The sequence below is a fragment of the Dermacentor silvarum genome, chromosome 8 (assembly GCF_013339745.2).
Source record: "Dermacentor silvarum isolate Dsil-2018 chromosome 8, BIME_Dsil_1.4, whole genome shotgun sequence".
NCBI lineage: Eukaryota > Metazoa > Arthropoda > Arachnida > Ixodida > Ixodidae > Dermacentor > Dermacentor silvarum.
Window position 1 is genome coordinate 44804793 of NC_051161.1, and position 20786 is coordinate 44825578.

At 46.3% G+C, this 20786-nt stretch overlaps 2 protein-coding genes across 5 annotated transcripts in view; one reads left to right on the forward strand and one right to left on the reverse strand.

The window, feature by feature from the left end:
- The first annotated feature begins 359 nt into the window (after positions 1 to 359).
- LOC119462106 (transmembrane protein 60) lies at positions 360 to 743 on the forward strand. Its single transcript, XM_037723452.1, has one exon. It carries the CDS (start codon positions 360 to 362, stop codon positions 741 to 743), a length of 384 nt encoding a protein of 127 aa, XP_037579380.1.
- Positions 744 to 5779: 5036 nt separating this feature from the next.
- LOC119461122 (insulin receptor substrate 1-like) overlaps positions 5780 to 20786 on the reverse strand; it is a 38689-nt gene continuing 23682 nt past the window's right edge. For 3 of the 4 annotated variants that reach the window (XM_037722320.2, XM_049671759.1, XM_049671757.1), the window contains 7 exons: positions 20259 to 20330; positions 19725 to 19831; positions 17938 to 18078; positions 16703 to 16978; positions 15570 to 15685; positions 14468 to 14554; positions 5780 to 10232 (listed from right to left, as the gene is read on the reverse strand). In XM_037722320.2, coding sequence (XP_037578248.1) covers positions 8859 to 10232; positions 14468 to 14554; positions 15570 to 15685; positions 16703 to 16978; positions 17938 to 18078; positions 19725 to 19831; positions 20259 to 20330 — 2173 coding nt within the window. In that variant the 3' untranslated portion in view covers positions 5780 to 8858. Of the gene's footprint in view, positions 10233 to 14467; positions 14555 to 15569; positions 15686 to 16702; positions 16979 to 17937; positions 18079 to 19720; positions 19832 to 20258; positions 20331 to 20786 lie in introns of all 4 variants that reach the window. The other variant, XM_049671758.1, reaches the window with a different exon arrangement.

Sequence of the window (20786 nt, forward strand, 5' to 3'; positions counted from 1 at the left end):
GCCGGCCCCCCACGCCCCCCTCTGGCGCCGCCCCTGACTGCACGTTGTGCCGCACTGACATAGAATAAAGAACCAACCAGTTGAACTTTGAACCACGCGCCCAGAGACGCGCCCTGCCCGGCATGCATTGCAAGTTTGTTCAGAAAACGAGAGCTGATTCTATCGAGATTTGCCAAACCTCTGCCTACATTTAAGTGACTTGAACAAAATATTTTTTTAATGCGAATAGTAAACGCATTTAGCATTTGCCGCAACCTTCTTTCTTTCTCTTTTTCTCCCATTTTTCTTGAGCATTTTGCTGGCGCTACTGTCGATGTCGGTCGTTTTCGGCTGCCGAGAAGCGAAGGCTTTGATCGAAAATGGCAGTGCTTCACAAGGTTCTACTTGCGTGGTTCCTGTTCACCGTCTTTCTCGTTCTGCTCGCGCTGAGGTTGGACGAGAAGACCGACTGGAATTGGTTCATCGTGTTCGTTCCTATGTGGGCGTTTGACATCAAGCTTTTCCTTTACCTAACCATACGCCTCATGAAGTCGTGCAAGCGGCGACGCGAGAACTCGCGCGAGATACGCCGCAGGTTGTGGGCCCTGTGCTGCTTACTCCTGAAATCTGCCTTCCAGATATGCCTCTGCACGAGACTGCAGTACACTTCCAGCTTCCCGTGGGTGTTTGTGGCGCTGCCGCTGTGGATTCTTCTACTCGGCGTCTCGTGCAATGTGCTCGTGCATCTGATATCTCAGAGCTGACCCACTCTCTGGGGAGACGGTGCCGTCGAACTGCTTAGCTTCAGGACGTCCGGATTATAAGTTCACCTCATCTACAATTTTGTTGGATCGCATCGATCGAACGTCGGCTGACGGCTGAGATTCGCGGTGGTGTGGTGACGGCCGAAGTTGTGTGTTCGGACGACGGACTGAGTGACGGCATGACAGATCTCTCCGCTACAAGCTCTCTGATGGTGGGAATCAGCCGGCCAGATGAAAATCTATTTACGCACGAACATCGTGAATGTTGTGAACATCGGCTGCTGGTCCCAAACGGAACGTATGCGCATAGCGAGTGCGTGACACCGTTTCGACAGGGATGGTTTCGGTGAAATAACCGACATGTCTGGAGTCTTTAGAACTTGCAATGATCGCAGCTGTGCTCCTTGGTAGCTGGGTGCAGTGCTGTGAGGTTTTTAGTGATTTCAACCGAGCAGGGCGGATTCGTATTTCTCTTTTCCGGGTCTGCCCATAACCTTTGTACGTGCCTGGGTTGTTGTAACAATTGTTCTAGTCATCTTTAAAATGAATACCTGCCTTTCACTAACTGGTCACATTTTATCGTCACGGACGAACGTTACGTGAAACTTGTACGAAAAAGTTTGACGCCATTCATCATTTCAGTGTTGTGTATTTATTACGTTGAATGTATTCACAAATACCTATGCAGATTTGGTTTTCTCTTGAATCATTATCATCAGAGTCGCCTGCCTGACATGAAGCTCATCTACGTTAAAGCTGTGCTTTCATTTTGTGCAGAACCACCTGTGATTCTAAAATGCAGGCTACACTCTGTCTGTTATCCTGTTCGTTAAGTTTCAGGATGTCACAGTTGTTATTACTCCAGGAACGCTCTGGTGCATAACTCTTATTAGCCTTCTGAATGACTCAGTGCCAGGACATGGGGCTCAATCTAGAAGCATACACCAATTCTCAAATCTTGTCAAAGCTTCCTTGCCATTGATGACTAGGGTAGCTTGCGGGAAGTTAAAGGGTCCCTAAGACACTCTGTCAAGCATGTGTATAACCTTGGAGTGAGTAGCGTGCCTCGCAAGGAGTATGTTCCTGAAATAACTTCTTGGCAAGGGCAAATACCAGCAGAGCAACAAGAAGTGTGACATTTACAACTTCAGTTCCCCTTTAACTCTTCATATCCCACCATGGGGAACAGTCACCCTCTCAAACTTTGGGACAACTGCCAGTGCGCATACCTGGCTAGGCCAACTTAGTGGCGGTCAAGTGTCTGCTTCATGACTCATTTGCCTCCTGACGCAGCCACTGAGCACATTGCAATCTCTCCATCTTGTATCACCTTCCAAACTGTTTATTCTGCTCCGTCAATGGCGGGCATCTGCAGCCTGACATCAATTAGCAGACGCAAATCTGGCAAGGAGCTGTGCCTATTTTTAGGAGTTGGACAGCGTCAAGATCCGCATGCATGTCCTATGCACCGGAGAGGATGTCATAACTTGGCTCTGATTTTTGCAGCTCTGCACTGTACCTAGGGACTGTGTTAACGAAGCTTAAAGGGTTGTTCAGTGCCCCCTTTGACATTTTCTGTTTAAATTAAATTGCGGGGTTTAACGTCCCGAGGCTGCGCAGTGGGCTGCAATGGATGCCCTAGTGAAGGGCTCTGGACCAATTTTACCACCTAATATGCACGGCACAGGAGTGTTTCTTGCATTTTGCACCTGTCGGAATGCATCTGCCAGAACCAGAAAACAAAACCGCAAACTCATACGCACGCAGCAGGACAGTACTGCAGCTGCTGAGTCACCATGACAGATTCTTTCACATTTTCTAAACCGCAGTTTGTAATGCTACGGCCTTTTTCATGAATATGGAAAAAGTGCTGTATTTACTCGACGCAAATATGTACTTATTTTTTGTTAATATATCCACTAAAATATGACATGCTTGTTAGAATTCAATGAAAAACTGCAATATGTTGTATCCAAATCCCACCCCCAATATTTAATCCCACCTTTCAACTTCTAAGGTTGTGCTTTGCCATACTACGGGATCTGGAAGCTCCTGCAAGTGCCCCAAGTTTGTCATCACTGGACACCACCTATACCCGATGTCCAAATCACACCTCCACTGACCTCAGAGTTGTAAATTTCCTTTTCCCTAGTCGGAACAAATTGCTATTTTTCTCTTACCATGAAAATATGAGGGAAAAATTAAGTTTATTGCACTTTTTGGGATTATGAAAATTGGGGCACTTGTTGCAATCAAGGGCACTGCAGTTTCCATTTCTGGCTAGAAAAAAATCAGGTGCTCGTTGCAATTGAGGTTGCCGGAGAATGGAGTAAATACGGTAGTATTGCTTATTGCACAATTTAAGCTAAAGCCAAAAAAAAAAAAAAAGATTCAGAGGTGATCTAGCAGTAAATGCGAGGGAAAATGTGTTAGGCCATTACATCACTCCTCTCACCGATTCCCGGGAACATGCACCCAAACTTCCACAAAGGACGGAGACAAGCTCGAGCGCAGGCGCTCGCGAGAAAGTATGGAAACCACCCCAATGTCTTGTACGTAGACGCGGCCGGCACCGCAAGAAGCACTGCATTCGTCACCAGCGTAGTCGACAATCACGGGACCGAAATAAATGCGTCGTCGGTTTCCAGAGTGAGCGCTGCGGAGGCAGAGGAACTAGCGATAGTGTTAGCCATCACGACGAGACCGCACTGGGATTGCGTAATAGTTCTGACAGACTCTCGGACGGCATGCAGAAATTATTCCAGGGCCAAAATTTCCGCACATCGCATTCTGAATGGAGCACACCAGCTGCCACCATACATACAAATCTTGTGGACTTCGGGGCATGAGTCCTTACGCGGCAATCAGCAGGCACACGCCTACGCCCGTGCGCATGCACACCGGGAGCCGCGAGATGACCGCGCCGAGCAGTTCCAACCAGAGCCCATATCATTAACCTACACGCACATCCTACAACACCATCGCTTTTCACGAAGAACACTACCCCCACCGCATAATGCTCTGATGCGAGAGGAAGCCGTAATATGGCGAAAACTCCAAACACATATCCACATTTGAGTCTTTACCACGCCATACACCCTGCGCTGTATTCCTATAAATGTCCACACTGTGATCAATGTGCAACACTTTACCACATGGTATGGGCTTGCGCAAACACACCACAGCTCACACCCATAACACACCCCACCACACTGCAATGGGAGGCAGCGCTGTCCAGCTCCGACTCGACGGACCAGCTCAACCGGGTCAACCGAGCGAGAAGGGCAGCTAAGGCCGCTGGACTCCTGGACTGAGGGGACTACCCACTGCAGAGTGGAGGAGCTACCTATGCTCGCGTGCTCTTTTGATTAAAGTTTATTCTCTCCCTCTCTCCTCTTTGAGGTCTCAGATCCATGATATGGTATGGAGAACATTATTGAGTCCTGAAGGTCAACGCAGATCCATGATCCATTCCCTGCGTTCACCACATTGCAAAGGGTTGTTCAGGAGCTCGCTTGACACGTCCTGCCTCTTCGAGGAGCGAAGTGCAACCGACGGTGGTCCGGAGCAGAGCCTGTCACTTGCACTATATACATATAAATATATATACGCTCTTCTAAGCTCTCCCATCCTCTACCACTTTGACATTTCCAATGCTAACACATTAAAAACAAATTTACCCACATAGTTATTCAGGAGCAACGCACTCGAAATGCGCACAAACTTTCTGACGAGTACGTCGCTTTCTTGTGTCTCGTTTTCGGAGTGCAGGTACTGTAACTTGTTTAACTCCACAATGAGAAGTCTTGTGGAGCAAATGCCAACTTTATGTACAGTTATTTGTTCTGTGACAGCAGTGTGGAAGTTGTTTAAATAGGCTACAACTATCCATTGTGCGATAAGAGGTCGTAAATAAGAGAAGCGGGCAGGCTTATCCATGTTGTATGGTTTCAGGGACAGTAATTACGTGGTTACATACATACTTTCAAACTGCATTATACAACTTGGTCTGTCTTTCAGTATTGTTTTCTAATGCCCTTAATTTAGCAAGAGGTCAACACTGAGCATTGGATAACTCTTCACTACATTTGTGAAGAAATGTTCCTAATAGAACATAAATTCTATTTTTTTTTTCTAGCATCAGGGTTTGTGCACCTCCTTGAAAATTCTTGAATTTGGAAGAGATTCAAGGACCCAAAGACTTCTTAAAAATAAATTTGCTTTGTGAAGTGGCGTGTTTGCAAGCCGTGCTGGAAACTTGCAGCGTGGCCGAGTGCGACAGCTGCTTGAATTTCTTGAAAACTGGGCAAGGCAGTAGGGATATTTTCTTTTCAGTGTCACTAAGCGATGCAATGTGGCACGTCCACAGCCACCAACGACAGGCTTCTTTAAACTATAATTTTCATTGAGCAGCTAGATGAAGCCAGATCAAGCGACGAAGCCATACCAGTATTCTTGTTGTTTTTCTAAATGGTTCGCACCACAGCCATCAAGGCTCCAGGTTCAAGCCCTAGGTTCTAGAAATGCCTGGCAGAAAGCAAGTTTCAGCCTTTTGGCTTTAAATACTACAAATATCTTTGGCTGAAGCCGGACACTAACCATTATGCTAAAGGCGACCGACATTATTATAATGAGAAAGTCAACTTTGAAAAGCGATTTCGAACAGCTTGAAGCATGTGTCCAACTCAGCAGCTGCTTAGCTGCAAGATATTGCAGCTAGGAAGATATAACTTTTTTTACGGTGTATGTGTCAGTCTTATAAAGCTCTTTCCTTTTCCCTAGGTTTGCAGGTGCTTCCTATCAGAAATAACATACCCTAGCAAGCACCAAGACTGATAGGCTGGGTTTTCTACAAAAAGTTAGTGCTAGAGCTAACCCTGGTTGACATTATTCAACTACCATAGGAATGATACGTCGTCTAATCTTCGCGCTTTTGGGTTCTAACCTCCTTGCCGCATTTATCACACTTGGTAATTCTTGTAAGGAACTCTATGGCATGAGAGCAATATAGTGATAATGACCAGGCATCCTTGTGCTGCACATTCAAAGAGCTTTTATTTGGCTAGAGCAACAGAAAGGAGCAGCTCCCGTCCAATGACAACAATCGCATAGATGTCAAGCACGCACACACCTCCAAACCATAGGCTACAATGTGCCACAAGCTGCAATGCACCGATGCCTGGGGGTGGGAAGAGGGAGGGGGGGGGGGGGAGGGTTGGTTTGTTCACATTGTAAATGCTAAAGGCCATTCATTTGTACATAAATAAAGTATCAATCAGAGGTCAATTCCCTTGATACCTCTGCAACACACGTAGGCATTACCTTTGACACTCGCCAGACGAGGCGCCGGGGTCAATTCGTGACGAGATGGCAGTGCTAATGACGCTGCAGGCTCTTTGGCAAGCGGAAACATGCTTGAAAGACATGGACATTGGGAAAAGTGTGAAGAATTTTGCGTGCAAGGAAAACAAACAACTTAATGATAAAAGCCTCCTGTGAAACACTGTCACAATTAGTCATATTCCAGCTTGCCACTTTGCCACGAGCGTCAATAGCAATACCTTTGAGTGCATTCCTATGCCAGTTCAAATGGCCGTGCTACAATTCGCAAGCGAATTCTTAGACGCTACATTTTGGCGAATGTGACAGACAGCCTGACACTGCAGTGTCAGTCGAGTTGCATTTTTTTCTTGACGTCTCAAACGAATTGCCAATGCTCGACTACAACACAGGATATTTTTCAATGCGGCGGCACTTGTGCATAACTTACCAAACAATGGCTTCATGAAAAACAACACTTTCAGATTTAGACCCTCGCAACGAAGTCATCTGCAAGAGCAATGCAGCAAGCACAAGTGAGTGGTTGAAAGATGCTTCTCGAATGGCTGTGCACATGCCATCGTCGACACAATGGCGAGAGTGTGGCAACTCGAGGCCTGCGTAGGTCTTGACGGATGAAGCGACACCTCTCGACTGACGATTCTTCCACGGAAACTCGCAACCATTCACAACACTTTCCTTTTACAACACGCCAGTCACTGGTGCACTCACAAGGGAGACACACGGCCCACATCACAGTTATGTACATCTTTGAAACTTTCAGGCTAGGTAGCTTGGTAGCTTGAAGTCCACTTTTAGCTCCAAGGTAGGGTTTTTGTCTTTTTTTTAACCTTATGCGACTGACTGTCGCTGAGAAGTCCGGCCAACAAAATAGAGTTGTGCCTTCGAAAAAGCACCGCAGCCATATATATATATTTTTTTCTCAGTGTGTCCGTGTAAGTGTGTAAGCACCAGAATACATTTAACAACACCTGCCACAGCAAGCAACAATGTGGGTGAGAACCCAATTCTGAAAATTGGATTACACGATCCTTACATTTAACTCAACACAAATGCAGCCTACAGGAAGAAAAAACAAGAAAAGGACGCTGCTCCACCAGGGAGCTCTTGGCAATTCTTTAAGGACAGGAGAGGTGCGGAGTTGCACGTGGTGTCTGTCCTGAACGCTGTGGCAAGAGACATTATCTCCTGGCGCCCTCTTGTGACCATTGACTAAACCTTCCTGCAAATCCTAGTCTGCGTTACATTCAGGAAAACAAACAGACAAGAAATATTAAAAGGAGGGAGAAAAAACATGCTAACACAGCGAAAGTGAATACGTCAGATGTGGCCACAAGATTCATCCAGACAAAGAGGACACGTGTAACAACAGCATGTAAGGGGGGAAAAAAAATCATGAGCACAAGCAGTGAACACCTCTAGATCCAAGTGAAGGTGACAGGTGCAATGAACCAAAACTACCTTAAGCATTTTAACCGGTCACCAGCGTAGATCGGGAAACAGGAATGCCACATCAAAAGTTACAGGCACTTTCAAAGCTGTTTGAAACGGCACTTCCCCCATGAGAAAACTGAACACCAGTGGCTCTTTATTTTTCTCTCTCGATGACAAGCCCTCTAAAATGTTAAATCGCAACGTAATGCGACAAGTGTGTCAATTAGGCACTGGACAGAAAAATGGCTGCCATAACATTTCCGTCCCTCACACCAACAAGAGCACTTAAGATTACGGTAGCAGCTACTTGGTGATGCCACACCTTTCCCATTAAGCGATGATTTCGACACCTTCGCCAATTTCTTATTTCAACTTTTCAGTGAGAAAGCAAGGGATCACAGCTCCTAACAAAACGACAAAGTTTAATAATGTGCAAGAACAAGAGTTTTGCACCTCTCCAGCAAAGTGTTCAAGTATCCTGGCCTTTTTTCACTTCCCCTTAGCATCAAGCTTCCAACAGTGTAACCAAGACACATCTTTTGTTTATTGTTTTAGAGTTTAGAAAGGAAAACAAAAAAACTTAATAAAGAAGGGAAGAAAAAAAAGGGGCCACACCACCAACAGTTCAAGCCTGACATCTCTGGCCACATCTCTAGGCCTGGTCTTCCTATTTCACTCTCCCTTGCAATGAATGCCACTTCATATACAACAGGTATAGATCACAAAAGAACAAAGAACAAATTTACATACCCATATACATATAGAACACACCCACATTTTTTTTTAAAGCTCGGACACCTAAGGTGGATATGCACATATACACACAGTACATACATACAGAACCAATAACGCCTGTAGTCAGTGATATTCGAGCAGCATGTCTATACACGTCATGGCGTGCCGCAGATTTGGTGCTTGCTACCCGGAATAATTCACAAAATGCACTCCTGTACACGCACATAGCTACTCGGGTCAAAATGAAAATGGGGAGTCTACACTACTGCGACCAAGAGCAACACACGCACACACACTTGCACACATTCTCAATTTACATTACACTCTGAAAAAACATAAGGATCAACCACACGCTGTTTATAGTATAGCAGCATCTTATGAGCAGGCAGGCATGCATGCCATGCACACAAGTCACCTCCCCGCCGAGGAAGTGGACCAGTCCCACTGTCTGTCACCGCAGAGTTCCCTTTCTGTACCACCTAAACCCCAAGTGACAGGTTGCCCTGATCATCACCTAGAAGCTCCAGTACTTGACTAGTGAGTCAAAAAAAAGAATGAGAGAAAAAAAAAAAAAACATAGCAGGACTGACTACAAAAAGGGGGCCTTCACGAACGGTAACCGGAAACATTGCGCAGTCCCTCAGATTTGGTGAAGTCTATTTCCGCATAGGAAAAAGTGGGCCCTTCCTCAGTGTCTGGGTCCACGGGGGTGGTGGCGGCGGCACGCGGCGAGCGCTGCACGGCACCCGGCGCTCCGTCTTCACCGCTGGGTGGCGCAAGATCCAGCGACGCGTAATTGAGCACTCGTTCAGCGGGCGCCTCGGCGGCACCTCCTTTGAGAGAAATGTTTTCGTAGTTGGCCTCAGGTGGCACCTGCTGGGGTGCTGCACCGACAGATGGGTCTGCGAGACCTCGTAGCTGCACGTACGATGACTCTGCAACAGCAAGTGGTGCCGGCCTGGCAAAGCCGCTGGAGCTCTCGGCTGGTAGCTTTGGGCTGCTGCTCCACGAAGAGGATCCATTGGCACTGGATGCCGTCGGTGTCGTATCGCCACTGGACACTGGCATCTTCACAGGCTGTGTCCACTTCATGGTCTTGCTCAGGTCCAGGTTGACGTACTCTCCCAGCTGCTGGCTCTCAGGTGAAGCGGGACGCAGCGACGTGGTCGTCAGTGGAGGCACTCCCATGTGGTAAGACAAACCAGGCTTTCCCTTGGAAACTGTGCCGTTTGATGTGCTGAGAAATGCCACACCCTTCTTGGTCATCTCCGTAGCAACGTAGTCGTTATCGGTCTTAGGCTGGTTCAGCCCATTTGATGGTGGCGGACTGGACACAGGCACGGTGTTGTCCTCCCTGAGGGCCTGCTGTGTGGTAGAGCTCCTCCGCACAACACCAGTATAGCTGCTGCTCCGACCTCCAGGGTGGTTCTCTTTACCCAAGTCTTCCTTCCGCTGCTTGCCACTCGAAGAGACACTCACCTTCCTCTCTGGTTGGTTCGAGCTGGTGGGGCTAGTGAGTGAGTGCTGGTAGCCGCTACTGCCCCCACCGGCACTGGACTCTGAGCCAGTCATCAGCATGTAGTCGTCAAACGTCTTGGTGGTGCTTGGAGTGCTAGCTGTGCTTAGCTTTCTGACAGCCTCGGACGCTTCGGGTTGTTTCGTGCTGGTAGGAGGCAGGACACTGCTCTTATCTGTCACAGAGGTTGTGCTACTGCCCTGACCGAGGTCACTACGGTCATAGTTGATCTCCATGAGGTCCTCGTTGTAGTTGAGTGCCCGCGGTGCCTGGTGGGAGGCATCCTCTTGCAGAGTGGGCACACTGGACGACTTCTGACCCTCCAGTCGCTGCATGGCATTCACATCAGCGTCGGTGTCTTTCTTCATGCGACGCCGCATGGCAGTTGGCGCCACCTGGCTTCCCACTGAATATGCACGGACGCGAGACTGCTCTAGGTGGCCTGCGAAGGAGGTCTTCTTGACCTGCCAGAAGAAGGGTAGCAGGAGAGTAAATTACATAAGCAGACAAAACGGCTGTTCATCCACACAGAGTAGTGCTAAATGGGCATCAAATATGAAGGTTAATGCTATTTTTAAATTGAGTACTGACATGACTTCGCCATTATTTTTATGCCAATTGAAGGTCTAAGCCCTCTAAACCAAAAAAAAAAAAAAGACTGGCGAGCGCCAGAGCGCCATAGATTATTTACTAAGATAGTATGTACTTGTTTCTAGGAGCCAGTCTTGGTTCCAGTATCCATGAAATGGACGGTTATGTCATGATACACTGGCTTGATACTTTCCTGGGATCGCAGCCTAAAGAATTAAGCACGGCACTCTTGTTTATTTCTTTATGAGCAAACCATCACACCAAGCCGTATAGCTACAAGTCAAATTTTGCCCTGTATCATTCGCAATAATGTCCACAACGCCAGGTTTGGCATCAACTTTAGTACTACTAAGTTCAGGTATCCTACAAGTGTTTCCCAACATTCACAAGTACTTGCTAAATGTCATCATTTTATTTGTGAGAAGCATGTGGTAGAGTCTTCACAACTGCGACAAAATGTGTCGGCACTGCACATCTTATGGGACACGAGCTTCGTGGCAGAAAAGCAGCCATGATGTAACGTGAGCCGTGTCTGCTTCCTTCTGGAGCATCTAGGTTTGGCACACTTGTCTGTTGACATGGCTTGTACTTAATAGCACATAAAAAGGGACGAGGCACAGATGGACGACGCGGACACAGCGCTCCTAACAAAACGACAAGATTGTTGGAAGTTAGCGCTGTGTCCGCGTCGTCCATCTGTGCCTCGTCCCTTTTTATGCGCTATTAAGTACAAGACATGGAATACCAACTCGCCCAATCTTACGCTCTTTCATGTTGACATGGCTTCTGTCAGTCATGATACACATTCTTCGGTTAATACAGTAGAATCTCGCCAATACGTTATTGAAAAAAGAAAAAAAAAAAGACACAAGCCAGGATGACTCTAAGTCACTAAAAAATTTGGCAGAGTCAACTATAGTTGACATCTGTGTAATGCGAAGTGTTGCGCAAACCAATCAAGCACGAGACGCTGACATGCACTGAGCAGTTGCGGCATGAGCGGCCCAAGAAGTGCATTGTCGTCGTTGTGGTTTCGGCAAGCTTGCGTTTGTGCCGAGTCAGCAGCTTCTTCGATCAGGGCATTTTTGCAGGAAGTTTTGACACGCCCACTCCGCGCACGCGCTCTGAGCACATGGGGCCCACGAAACCCAAGATGCACGTGGTCGTTTTCCTATTTCGCAGTTATTTAAAGACAGTGACGGGTAGCAGCGCGTTTAGGTTATCGCCTATTAAAAGCGTGCAGTACACCGCTTTCGATGGCACTAAGCACTGTGAAATAGATAGGTAAATATGTTTATATCGCAATAGGGTTGGTGGCGACAGCTGTGAATGCGGCATGCCGTGACTCAGAAGGAGATTTGCACGTACCGGAATAAGAAGCCAAGTGCGCGCGTGCCAGCGTTTTTACGAAAAACTGGCAGGTGAGAATTGTAGCGAGGCTGCATCGGCGGGAGGCTGCATCGGCAAGCGGCTGCTGTTCTTGATTGCATGCGCCTTGCGCTTTTTCTTGTTTACATGGGATCTAGCAGCCGGAAAACTTATCATACCATTGCAGTTTACTGATGTGCTGAATGTTCGTGCCGAGAGATTGTGTTTTAAAGGAACATATGAATTGGTTTTTGCATTCTCAATCCCGAACATTGGCGCCGCGAAATTGTACGTAATGGAATTGTATCAACGAGGTTCTACTGAACAAGGCACAATATCAATCTTACTGGTGAACTGCGTCACCTATGAATGCAGAAACAGGTAAAGAAAAAGCGTAAGTACACTGCATGACTTTGGTGTGCGCACAATCCAGAAAATTGCATAAAACGGGAACATAAGACAAGGTTCTACAGTAACCTGAAACAGCATCTCCACGAATATAATTTATTTATACGCAAGATTACCATTAAATTTAACCCTTCAGGACATGCTGCATTTAATTGCTAGTGACTCATGCTATTCTCCCAAGCAATACAGGGGGCTACAAGAACTGCCGTAATGGAAAGCTCGGGATAAATTTTAACATCCTGAGGTAATTTACATACACGCAACGCTTGGTACACAAGCATTTTCACGTCTCACCACTATCGGGGTATTAGCATGGCGGCAAGGAATCGAACCCCTGACCTTGGGCTCAGCAGCAGAATGCCATAGCAACAGAGCTACCACAGAAAGTTTGTATGCAATTTCTGCAAGACTGCCAATAAGTATAGAGTTGTTCTACAGCAAACATCTATGGCTATAGACCTACACCACGGCGCTATGTCACGAAAATGCGGTGGCGCTGTCGTCGGAATTTAGTTTCGCTTGGTAGGCACTCCGCCGCTGAGCCGCCGCCCGTGTCGCGCCTACCACAGCAGCCGCTGGGTTTCGCGGGTGGTTGTGCAGTTCCATCTGTGAGGTCTTTATTCTACGATTTTACAATGAAAGAAACGCAGTATGTGGATGAGCTGAGTTGCGTCGAAATACGCGAGGCTAAAGTTTTCATAGGTTTCCTGTTGATGAAAACAGTCGCAAGCAATGGGCCGCCGCGGTAAAAAGCGAAAGTTGGATTATGATACCAGATCATCCATTATGCGCAAAACATTTCGTAACCATTAAGCTTCTCTTTTATTTTGATTGGCGTGCATTAGCCGATCTTAGGATCGTTACGATCTTAGGATCATATATGATCTTAGGATCCTTATTAGCGTGCCATTATAATTGCTTGCCGCACTGTTGGAAAGCTAGATTAGGATTAGCCTTGAATGTAGGTCGAGCGAGCAGATGCCCCACAAAACACGTCACATTCGAATTTGTTTTCATCTCAAAGAATTGAGCCACCAGCAGTGTAAATATCCTATTACACGTTCACATACGCAGGCAGCAGGGTCACAGCTGCGTTTATTGCAGTGTGGAAGTCATAATTGCGCCTAAACGTGTCAGTTAAATTTCGAGCGCGAAACAAAATGTACAGTGTTAGTAGAGAGTTGGAGCGATCGGACGGCCACGTACAACAGCTAGCTCACATTGCGCGGGCCTACACAGGCGGCGGCGCCGTAGGGCCGGTACCTTGCCGGTCCCATCACCGAGGCGATCGCTTCTATCGCCGCTCACGGCGACGTAGAAATCGGCTACAGCTTGTTTTTAACATAAAATAGTTCTTAATAGAAAAGCTATCTCGAATTTGCGCGTGTTTCGTAAAGCAGCGCCCAGTACTAAACCATTGGTGTGATCCGGAGCAACGACCCGACGGCATTTCGTCTCGCAGACGGAAACCGAAGCACCGGCCGTCTCAGCAGGGGGCTCGGCTGGCTTGCAAGTACTAAGTTTCGTTTGTTATTCACACCAACGACACCGACAAAACCGATTCATTTAAGCCCATATTAATCGTGTTGTCAAAAATAAGCGCACAATGATGAGCAGCAGGCCAGGCCGCAAGTGCTGTCGGCCGTCACTGCGGCAGTCAACGAGCTAGGCCTAGCGTCTCGTTCGGCCGTATCCCGATGGGGGCGAGATGCAAGAACGTGCATTGGGTGCACATTAAAGAGTCTCACGTAGTCAAACTTAATCCGGCGCCCCCATTACTGTGTGCTTCATAGTGAAATCGCGGTTTTAGCTCTCCCACCCCATTAAAAAAAATGCCCCATCCACGAGTGCAAGCGGTGGCGGCGAACGTGGGCGGAGCCAAACGTTGGGCGGAGCCTACGCGACGTCGCTATAGGGCCTAAAATATATCGACGGTGCCTACCGCTGTTTACAAACATGGTGTAGGTCTATATGCAAGCCTTATTTATGGCTAGACAGATAAGGTTATGCAGACCGGCAATGTCAATAATACCTCAAGAAGTAAAGGTAGACTCAAGAGTAAAGTAAAAAGGGCAGGCAGCTTTTCAAGCAAAACTTTTGGTCTGCAGCTGCATGTATAAGAATAAAATTTGGCCAATATGTTCATGTGACAGCATTGCCTAAAAACTATGATAGTTTATTTACAATGCTCTAAATGTGTTGTAGGAACCAGACGCAATTCATGGTCAACAACACACTCGCAGCATGCCGTCACATCCATGACAGGAATGCTGCAGGTCATAAGGGCATTGGGAGAGTAAATAACAATGAATAAAATGTTGCGCACACATACCTGCTGCCTGCTGCCAATTGAGTAAGCCCGCACAGGCTTGATGAATGCTTCGGAATCATCTTCTGATGGAGAAAAGTAGGACTTGACCTGCATTAAAGATATGCACAACTTTTCTCTTTAATGTATGCAAGACATGAGATGCAGAAGGGTGGGCAGTTGGGCTAGTTGGCACACATAATCATTTCATTGAAGCGCAAACAAAGACACAAGCAGCACTTGTTGCGTCTTGGTCTATGTGTTTCTGTTTGTGCTTCAATAATATGAAGATATGAGATGGTTCACTAGAAATTTTTGACTAGATGAACTGCACGCTATTGCACTTGGATCACAACTACATTCAGTAATTTTGGAAGCTGGAACATGACATGCCACTTCTTTCTTTTTTTTTTACCAAGAATTTGTAAAGTATGGGCTCCTCACTACATGCTCGCGGGGTGTGATAATACTTTTGGAAACAATATTTTTTAGTGTGCCCTAGTGAATTACATATTTCCCAACATGAATGACATGGCTATGTAGCATGTGCAGTTACAAAGGAGGCTTACTACTAAAAACTTTTGAAGCAATTTGTCTACAAGTGTATAGTCGTAAGCAATACGAGTGGGAACCCCGAATTTGTTTTCAGAGTCGCAAGCACCAACAGGCGAGCTAACGAACCAACCCTTCCCAATGCCCAATGGCATCGTCACTGGCTCGCGTTGGCTCTACAATGGCAAGGTGTAAAACTGCCATGAGTGTCAAATGGAGCCATTTAAGAATAGGTGGTGTTCAAAACATGGGAGTTGTAAAAATGTTTCCAGTGCCTGCAATACATGAAAGCATTGCTTTCGAGATTCATTTTCATAACGTTAAGGGAACTGCTGCTGAGGGGTGCAATATAGACACCACTTATTTTTGAAAACATAAAAAGGAATCAGAAACTTGCGCTCAATATTAAGTGCCGACAGCCTGCACATAACATTGTCTTGAAATAACTTTTCGCAATTATATGCAAGTTCTAAGGACACCAAATCTGCACACCCTTCATCAGACTTGTCCCCAACCCCAGTGGACACATCTACGCACGGCTATACATCGTCAATGACCAATCCAATCCACTCACCTTGTCCAAATGAAAACCCTCTAAGCTAGCTGAAAGTGGAGAGGAAGAACTTGGCACATCTTGAAGGCTATGCGCTGAGCACCAGCTGCCACTGAAGTCAGTGCAGCTCTCTCCAACTAAATAACAAAGAGAAAAAAAGGGGGGAGGGGGGTTCAATAAGAAAACTAATGAAATTACCGCACAAAAAAGACGAACGCATACCAAGTCTAGGAATTTTGAAAAAGTGGCCAGAAAAAGAGAATGCTTAGGTAGCAGCGTTCTCCCCACTATGGGTGGCGGTGGAAATTCCGCCCACTGCTCCGATTGATCGCTCGATCATGATGAATGGGGTTTAATGGCACATGGGCCAGTAACGGAAAAAGAGCGCCAGGAAATAGTATGAGGTATTCGATCTGTTGACCAGTCAAAATTTCTTATTCTTTGTCCAATTTTTATCTTTGGGTGTTTCTTTATCATGCGAGAAAATATTAGAAAGTAACATATACGCAGGAAAAATTTCACTTTTCTAAATGTATGCTGCCATCAAAAATCGGGTCAGGAATCGGCCATCGTGAAGTGCCATCGCACCGCAGAGCGCACGAAACAATTTCACAATCATCGTAACAAGCAGAGATCTGAGCTTCAGATAACCACAGCATCGTATTTCGCCGTGCAGAAATAACATCAAAATAAGCGAATGGTAAATGAAAAACCTAGCGTCGCAATTTGTTCCTGCTGCCATGTGGACATAGGAGCGTTCCTATTGGCCGACGCAGATTTGAGTCACTGACACGTGTTTTGCACGCATCTTGATGACGACAAGCTGTGAATTTTTTTTGTCCCGGCAAAGTTTGGCGATTGCGGTGCGATACGTCGCTGGCTCATGTTAGTTTCGCAATGTGTTCAAAATGCAAAACTGATGAATTTCCAATTCAAAATGGCAGAATGGTCGTATCAGAAAAAGAGAGGAAGGCTTAGTTGTGTGTGCACTTGTAGGTGCTCTCAGCTTCGAGCTGGGAGCGCGAATGAGTTCCGACAGAATTCTGATCAAGTGGCGCCTCCAATTGCTCAGGGAGTAACTGAACATTCAGCTCGAGCAGGCTGCTCGAATGTACCATTAATATTCTTGTTTAAGGGTTCCCGTTTAAACTCACCAGACTTGGGTAGCGATGAAGAGAGCGGAGCCATGTCCATGTACTCGGACGGAGGCACGGAGAGAACTGCAGTGGGGAAGCCTGCGTGCACCACCGTCGGAGAGGAAGAGCTCGCGTGGCTCACCGGCCGCACGGTGGTGCAGCTGCTTGCCGCGCCTCCCTGCGGCTCCATGGACAGGTAGCCTGTGTCGACCGACGACGATGGCGCAGCAGCCTTCTCCATGGAGCTGCTCAAGCTCATTGACCCGACAGGGCTCATCGGAATGTAGCCGTCTCCTAGGCACGAATGGGGAGAATTCCGGAGCTTATCAACAAGCAGTCAACGTGGCCCAAGCCGAATTCCACCGGCCAACCTCAAGCAAGCTTTTTCTGCTCCGCGGGGGAGATTTTTGTTGTTGACTCGGTTAATCGGGGCTAATTCATGTTTTCTGCCAGCTACTTCATTAGCTGCTTTGCAGACATCTCTCTCATTCATCAAAGTCTTGTTCTTTGTCCATGTATTTCAAGTTGTTTTTAAAAACATGAAAGTTTCTCTTGTGCGCTGTCAAGGCACAGATGTGTTTCTTGAAGACAACAAAATTTAAAGTGAAAAAAAAAAAGAGAAAAGAAAAGAAAAGAAAAAAGAAGCTATGCAAACTTTTACAATTAATTTAAATGCAGAGCCATGCCTCATTTTACTTTTGGTGACAACTTCGATTGAGATGCTGCTATTGTCATGTTCACTGCCCACACACAATCTTCGCGGACGTTGTCACCACTTCAATCGCAAGATGGGCTTGCACAATCAGACTGCATGCTTGTCGTGAAGACTGCGCTATGTTCTCAAACTGACATGAATGCTAATGACTGCTCTGCAAATATGACAATGCATGTATAGATAATGAACAGACTCTAGCAGAGTTATTGAATTTAATGACAGCAAACTATGCTCCCCACTACTGTTATCAATCACTTGAGTGTTGCTTTGCTTTATGTCCAACATCAATCAATAAACAGCTACGATTCTCCCCACCATTCCCACATGTGTAGCGTTCACATTGCATGACAACATGTGCAGTAAGAAATGCCAACAGGCTTAACATTAGCTGCGTCTAAGCCCCAATAAAACAGGAAATGGAAGTTTACTGAAAATGTAACATTGACTGAGTTTTTTTTTTGCTTTACACAATGCATGAGAAAGAAAGGACGCACGACGGTTTCCTCCATTCACAAAGTAAATTTTAAATAATACTTGCCATTTCCTTCAGGTACGTTAGATGCTGGAGACATGGACATCTTTAGGTAGTCACTGGACTCAGACATGTTTGTCTGTTGATGCGTGCAGGGGTTGCTGACAAGAGTTGTTGGACGAGAGTAGTGGGAACTTTTACTGCTGCCTGCAAATCACAGAAGAAAAAGGACAGGCACATGCATCAGTCAACATTTAACCTCATCTCATAAAAAATAGTTTGCTTTTCCAAATTATTGCTAATGTAGCCTATATTCTTTTTAATATGCTAGCATAAGGAGTGTCAAAGTTTAAAAAATGTCGCAGTTCCGCCAAAAGGCGAAGCATCAATTGCGATGGCAAATTAGTAGAGAGCTATACAGAGTAAGGATAGTAGTTTTATCGGCTGTATAAACTTGGAAACATTCGCTTACTAACTGAATTAACAAGCATGGTGTCAGCGCGCACAAGTAAACACGAATAGATCACACTAAATGACCACAGACAACCGCTATCAAAACGCTGGCATGAGAAAGCGCAGCAGCAGCAGTAAGCGAAGGTTCGTGCGGTCTATCGCTTTAACGGAAACTGAGCGGTGAAAGCACAGCGCATACAAAGGCAGGAGCCGTGTGCAGATCACTTTCAAGATATGGTGCGCGCGACCTCCCGCAGCCACGCAAAGTACAAGTATGCAGTTGCTGGCAGAGTAGAAGCCACACCCCCTCCCACCTGCGCTGCATCCCGCTTTCCTCCTTTCGCATGAGAGATTGAGTCGCCATTTCCCCTTGCACCCAGTCTCAAGATACGCTTGGTGCCGCAACACAATGTCGCCCCTCCCTCCCATCGCGCCACGGCCATTGCGCGACGGTGATCGCCATGGATTAGCGGTGATCGCCATGGAGATGAAAGAAACGAGCCCCATTACTTCGCACGTGGCCTCCGCAATCAGCTACAGCAGCGCGCCGTTCGCTTCGGCCGTCCCATTCGGCGCATAGCCCAGCGGAGAAGTGTAATCTTGCTAACACCATAACGACTCAGCAACGGCGCGCAGCTGCAGCTGATTGCGGAGGTCATGCTTTGCATCACTTGGCTCTCGCGAAGGCCCAGGAGGTGGTGCCAATATACACAAATGCGAAGCCGCACACGTCTCCGAAGCGCGCGCTCACCACACGCAAAATAGCAACCGAAACTTTAAAAAAATAATAAAATATAAAAGAAAATTTTGCAAAGTGAATATGATGATAGTGTTGACCAAAAAAAGAAAGGAAAAAGAAAAAGTGTCGTCCCCTAGAGCGTTTTGTCAGCCAAGGAAGAGCGGGCATGGCCTCCAAGACTGTAGTATGGCACGCGCTGTCTGATAATGTGCATTTCCCAATCTTGGAGGCTATAGAGCGGGCCACTGGAAGCGAAGCCTGGGCAAGCCAGCAGAAAATCCAACAAGGTGGCCTCCAAGAACAGGTAGTGTGGCTCGGAACGAGCGATTTAGTCTGGAAAATCGAACTTTAGGGCATAAATTCGTCCGGAATACTCAACAAGTGAGAACTTTTGAAGTCTGAAAAATCCGTCAGCGACAGTATATATATATATATATATATATATATATATATATATATACACACCACTGTAAGTTGCACTGCACTCCTCTAAGAGGCAGGATGTGTGTCGAGTGAGCTCCAGAACAACACTTTGCAAAGTGATAAACGCGGTTAGAATCCTGGGTCTGGGACCTCGAAGGTGCAAAGCGGTAGACATTGAGGACCACAGCAATCTAATTTAAATCAAGTCGCAGCTTATGAGTAACTAAACAGGACGAACCCACTGGTGATGACATCATCAAGTATTCATCAACAGCAGCCTCCTCCTTGATGGTCGGCTCCTTGGGTCCAGCCATGATGTCCATTGGCAGTGAGTGGCTGTACCGGCTGCGGATTGCAAAAATAATTTCAACCTAACTTGCATACTGAACATCAACCCTTCCTTCTGCAACTGCACTCGGGATGGTAGGTTACGCTATGTTGAGATTACGGTTCCTTTGTTCCTTAAAGAACTCTCACCATTTCTATCATCCTGAATGACCCATGCATGTTTTTCTTTTTTCCCACATACAATACATGACTGGAGTTGCCTCCAGCAAACATTTTGCTTTACTGTTCAGTTGCTTACTTTGTATTATCTGTTTTATTATGACATGCCCACCCTGCTCAGACTTTGTCTGCAGTTTAAACTAAATAACTAAATTAAATCGATACTGCCTTTATTTGAGAGTACAGTAAAATAATATGCTTCAGTAACACGTAAATGAAATACCAGAACTGCCAGCAAAATTGCAATAAGTGAACAGGGCCTTACTTGAAGTACTCAGCTTGTCCATCTGTTTCATCCGCTGACAGCACACTGCTTGTGCTGTCAAATGAGCCGACCCTGAAATGTAGGGGTTACAGTGAGCATCTTTGCACATGAAGATACTGAAAGACATCATTTGATATGCACTTTAATGGCAATAGACCGCAGGCGAGTAAGCCTTTAAGAGATCCTAAGCCCATGGCCAACAGATACAGTTAAACCTCAATATTCTCTATATAACCAAGTATTTAACTTTGTATTCTTGTTCATAAAACATCATGTATTTAGAACCTCAATATAAAGAAGTGTGTTTATACACAATTTCAATATAATGAAATTTCACTGCCACCTTGAAGGAATACTGAGCCAACAAATGGAAAACATTCACGGACACATATGGTGAAGTTGAGTTACAAGCAGCTGTTTGAGAATGCACTGCTCAAATCTCCAGTCGCCCAAGAGCAACTGCTATAGCAGAACAGTGTCATGTTCCATATGAAGTCCAAGTGCGATATCATGCCCCCGTATGCTTTG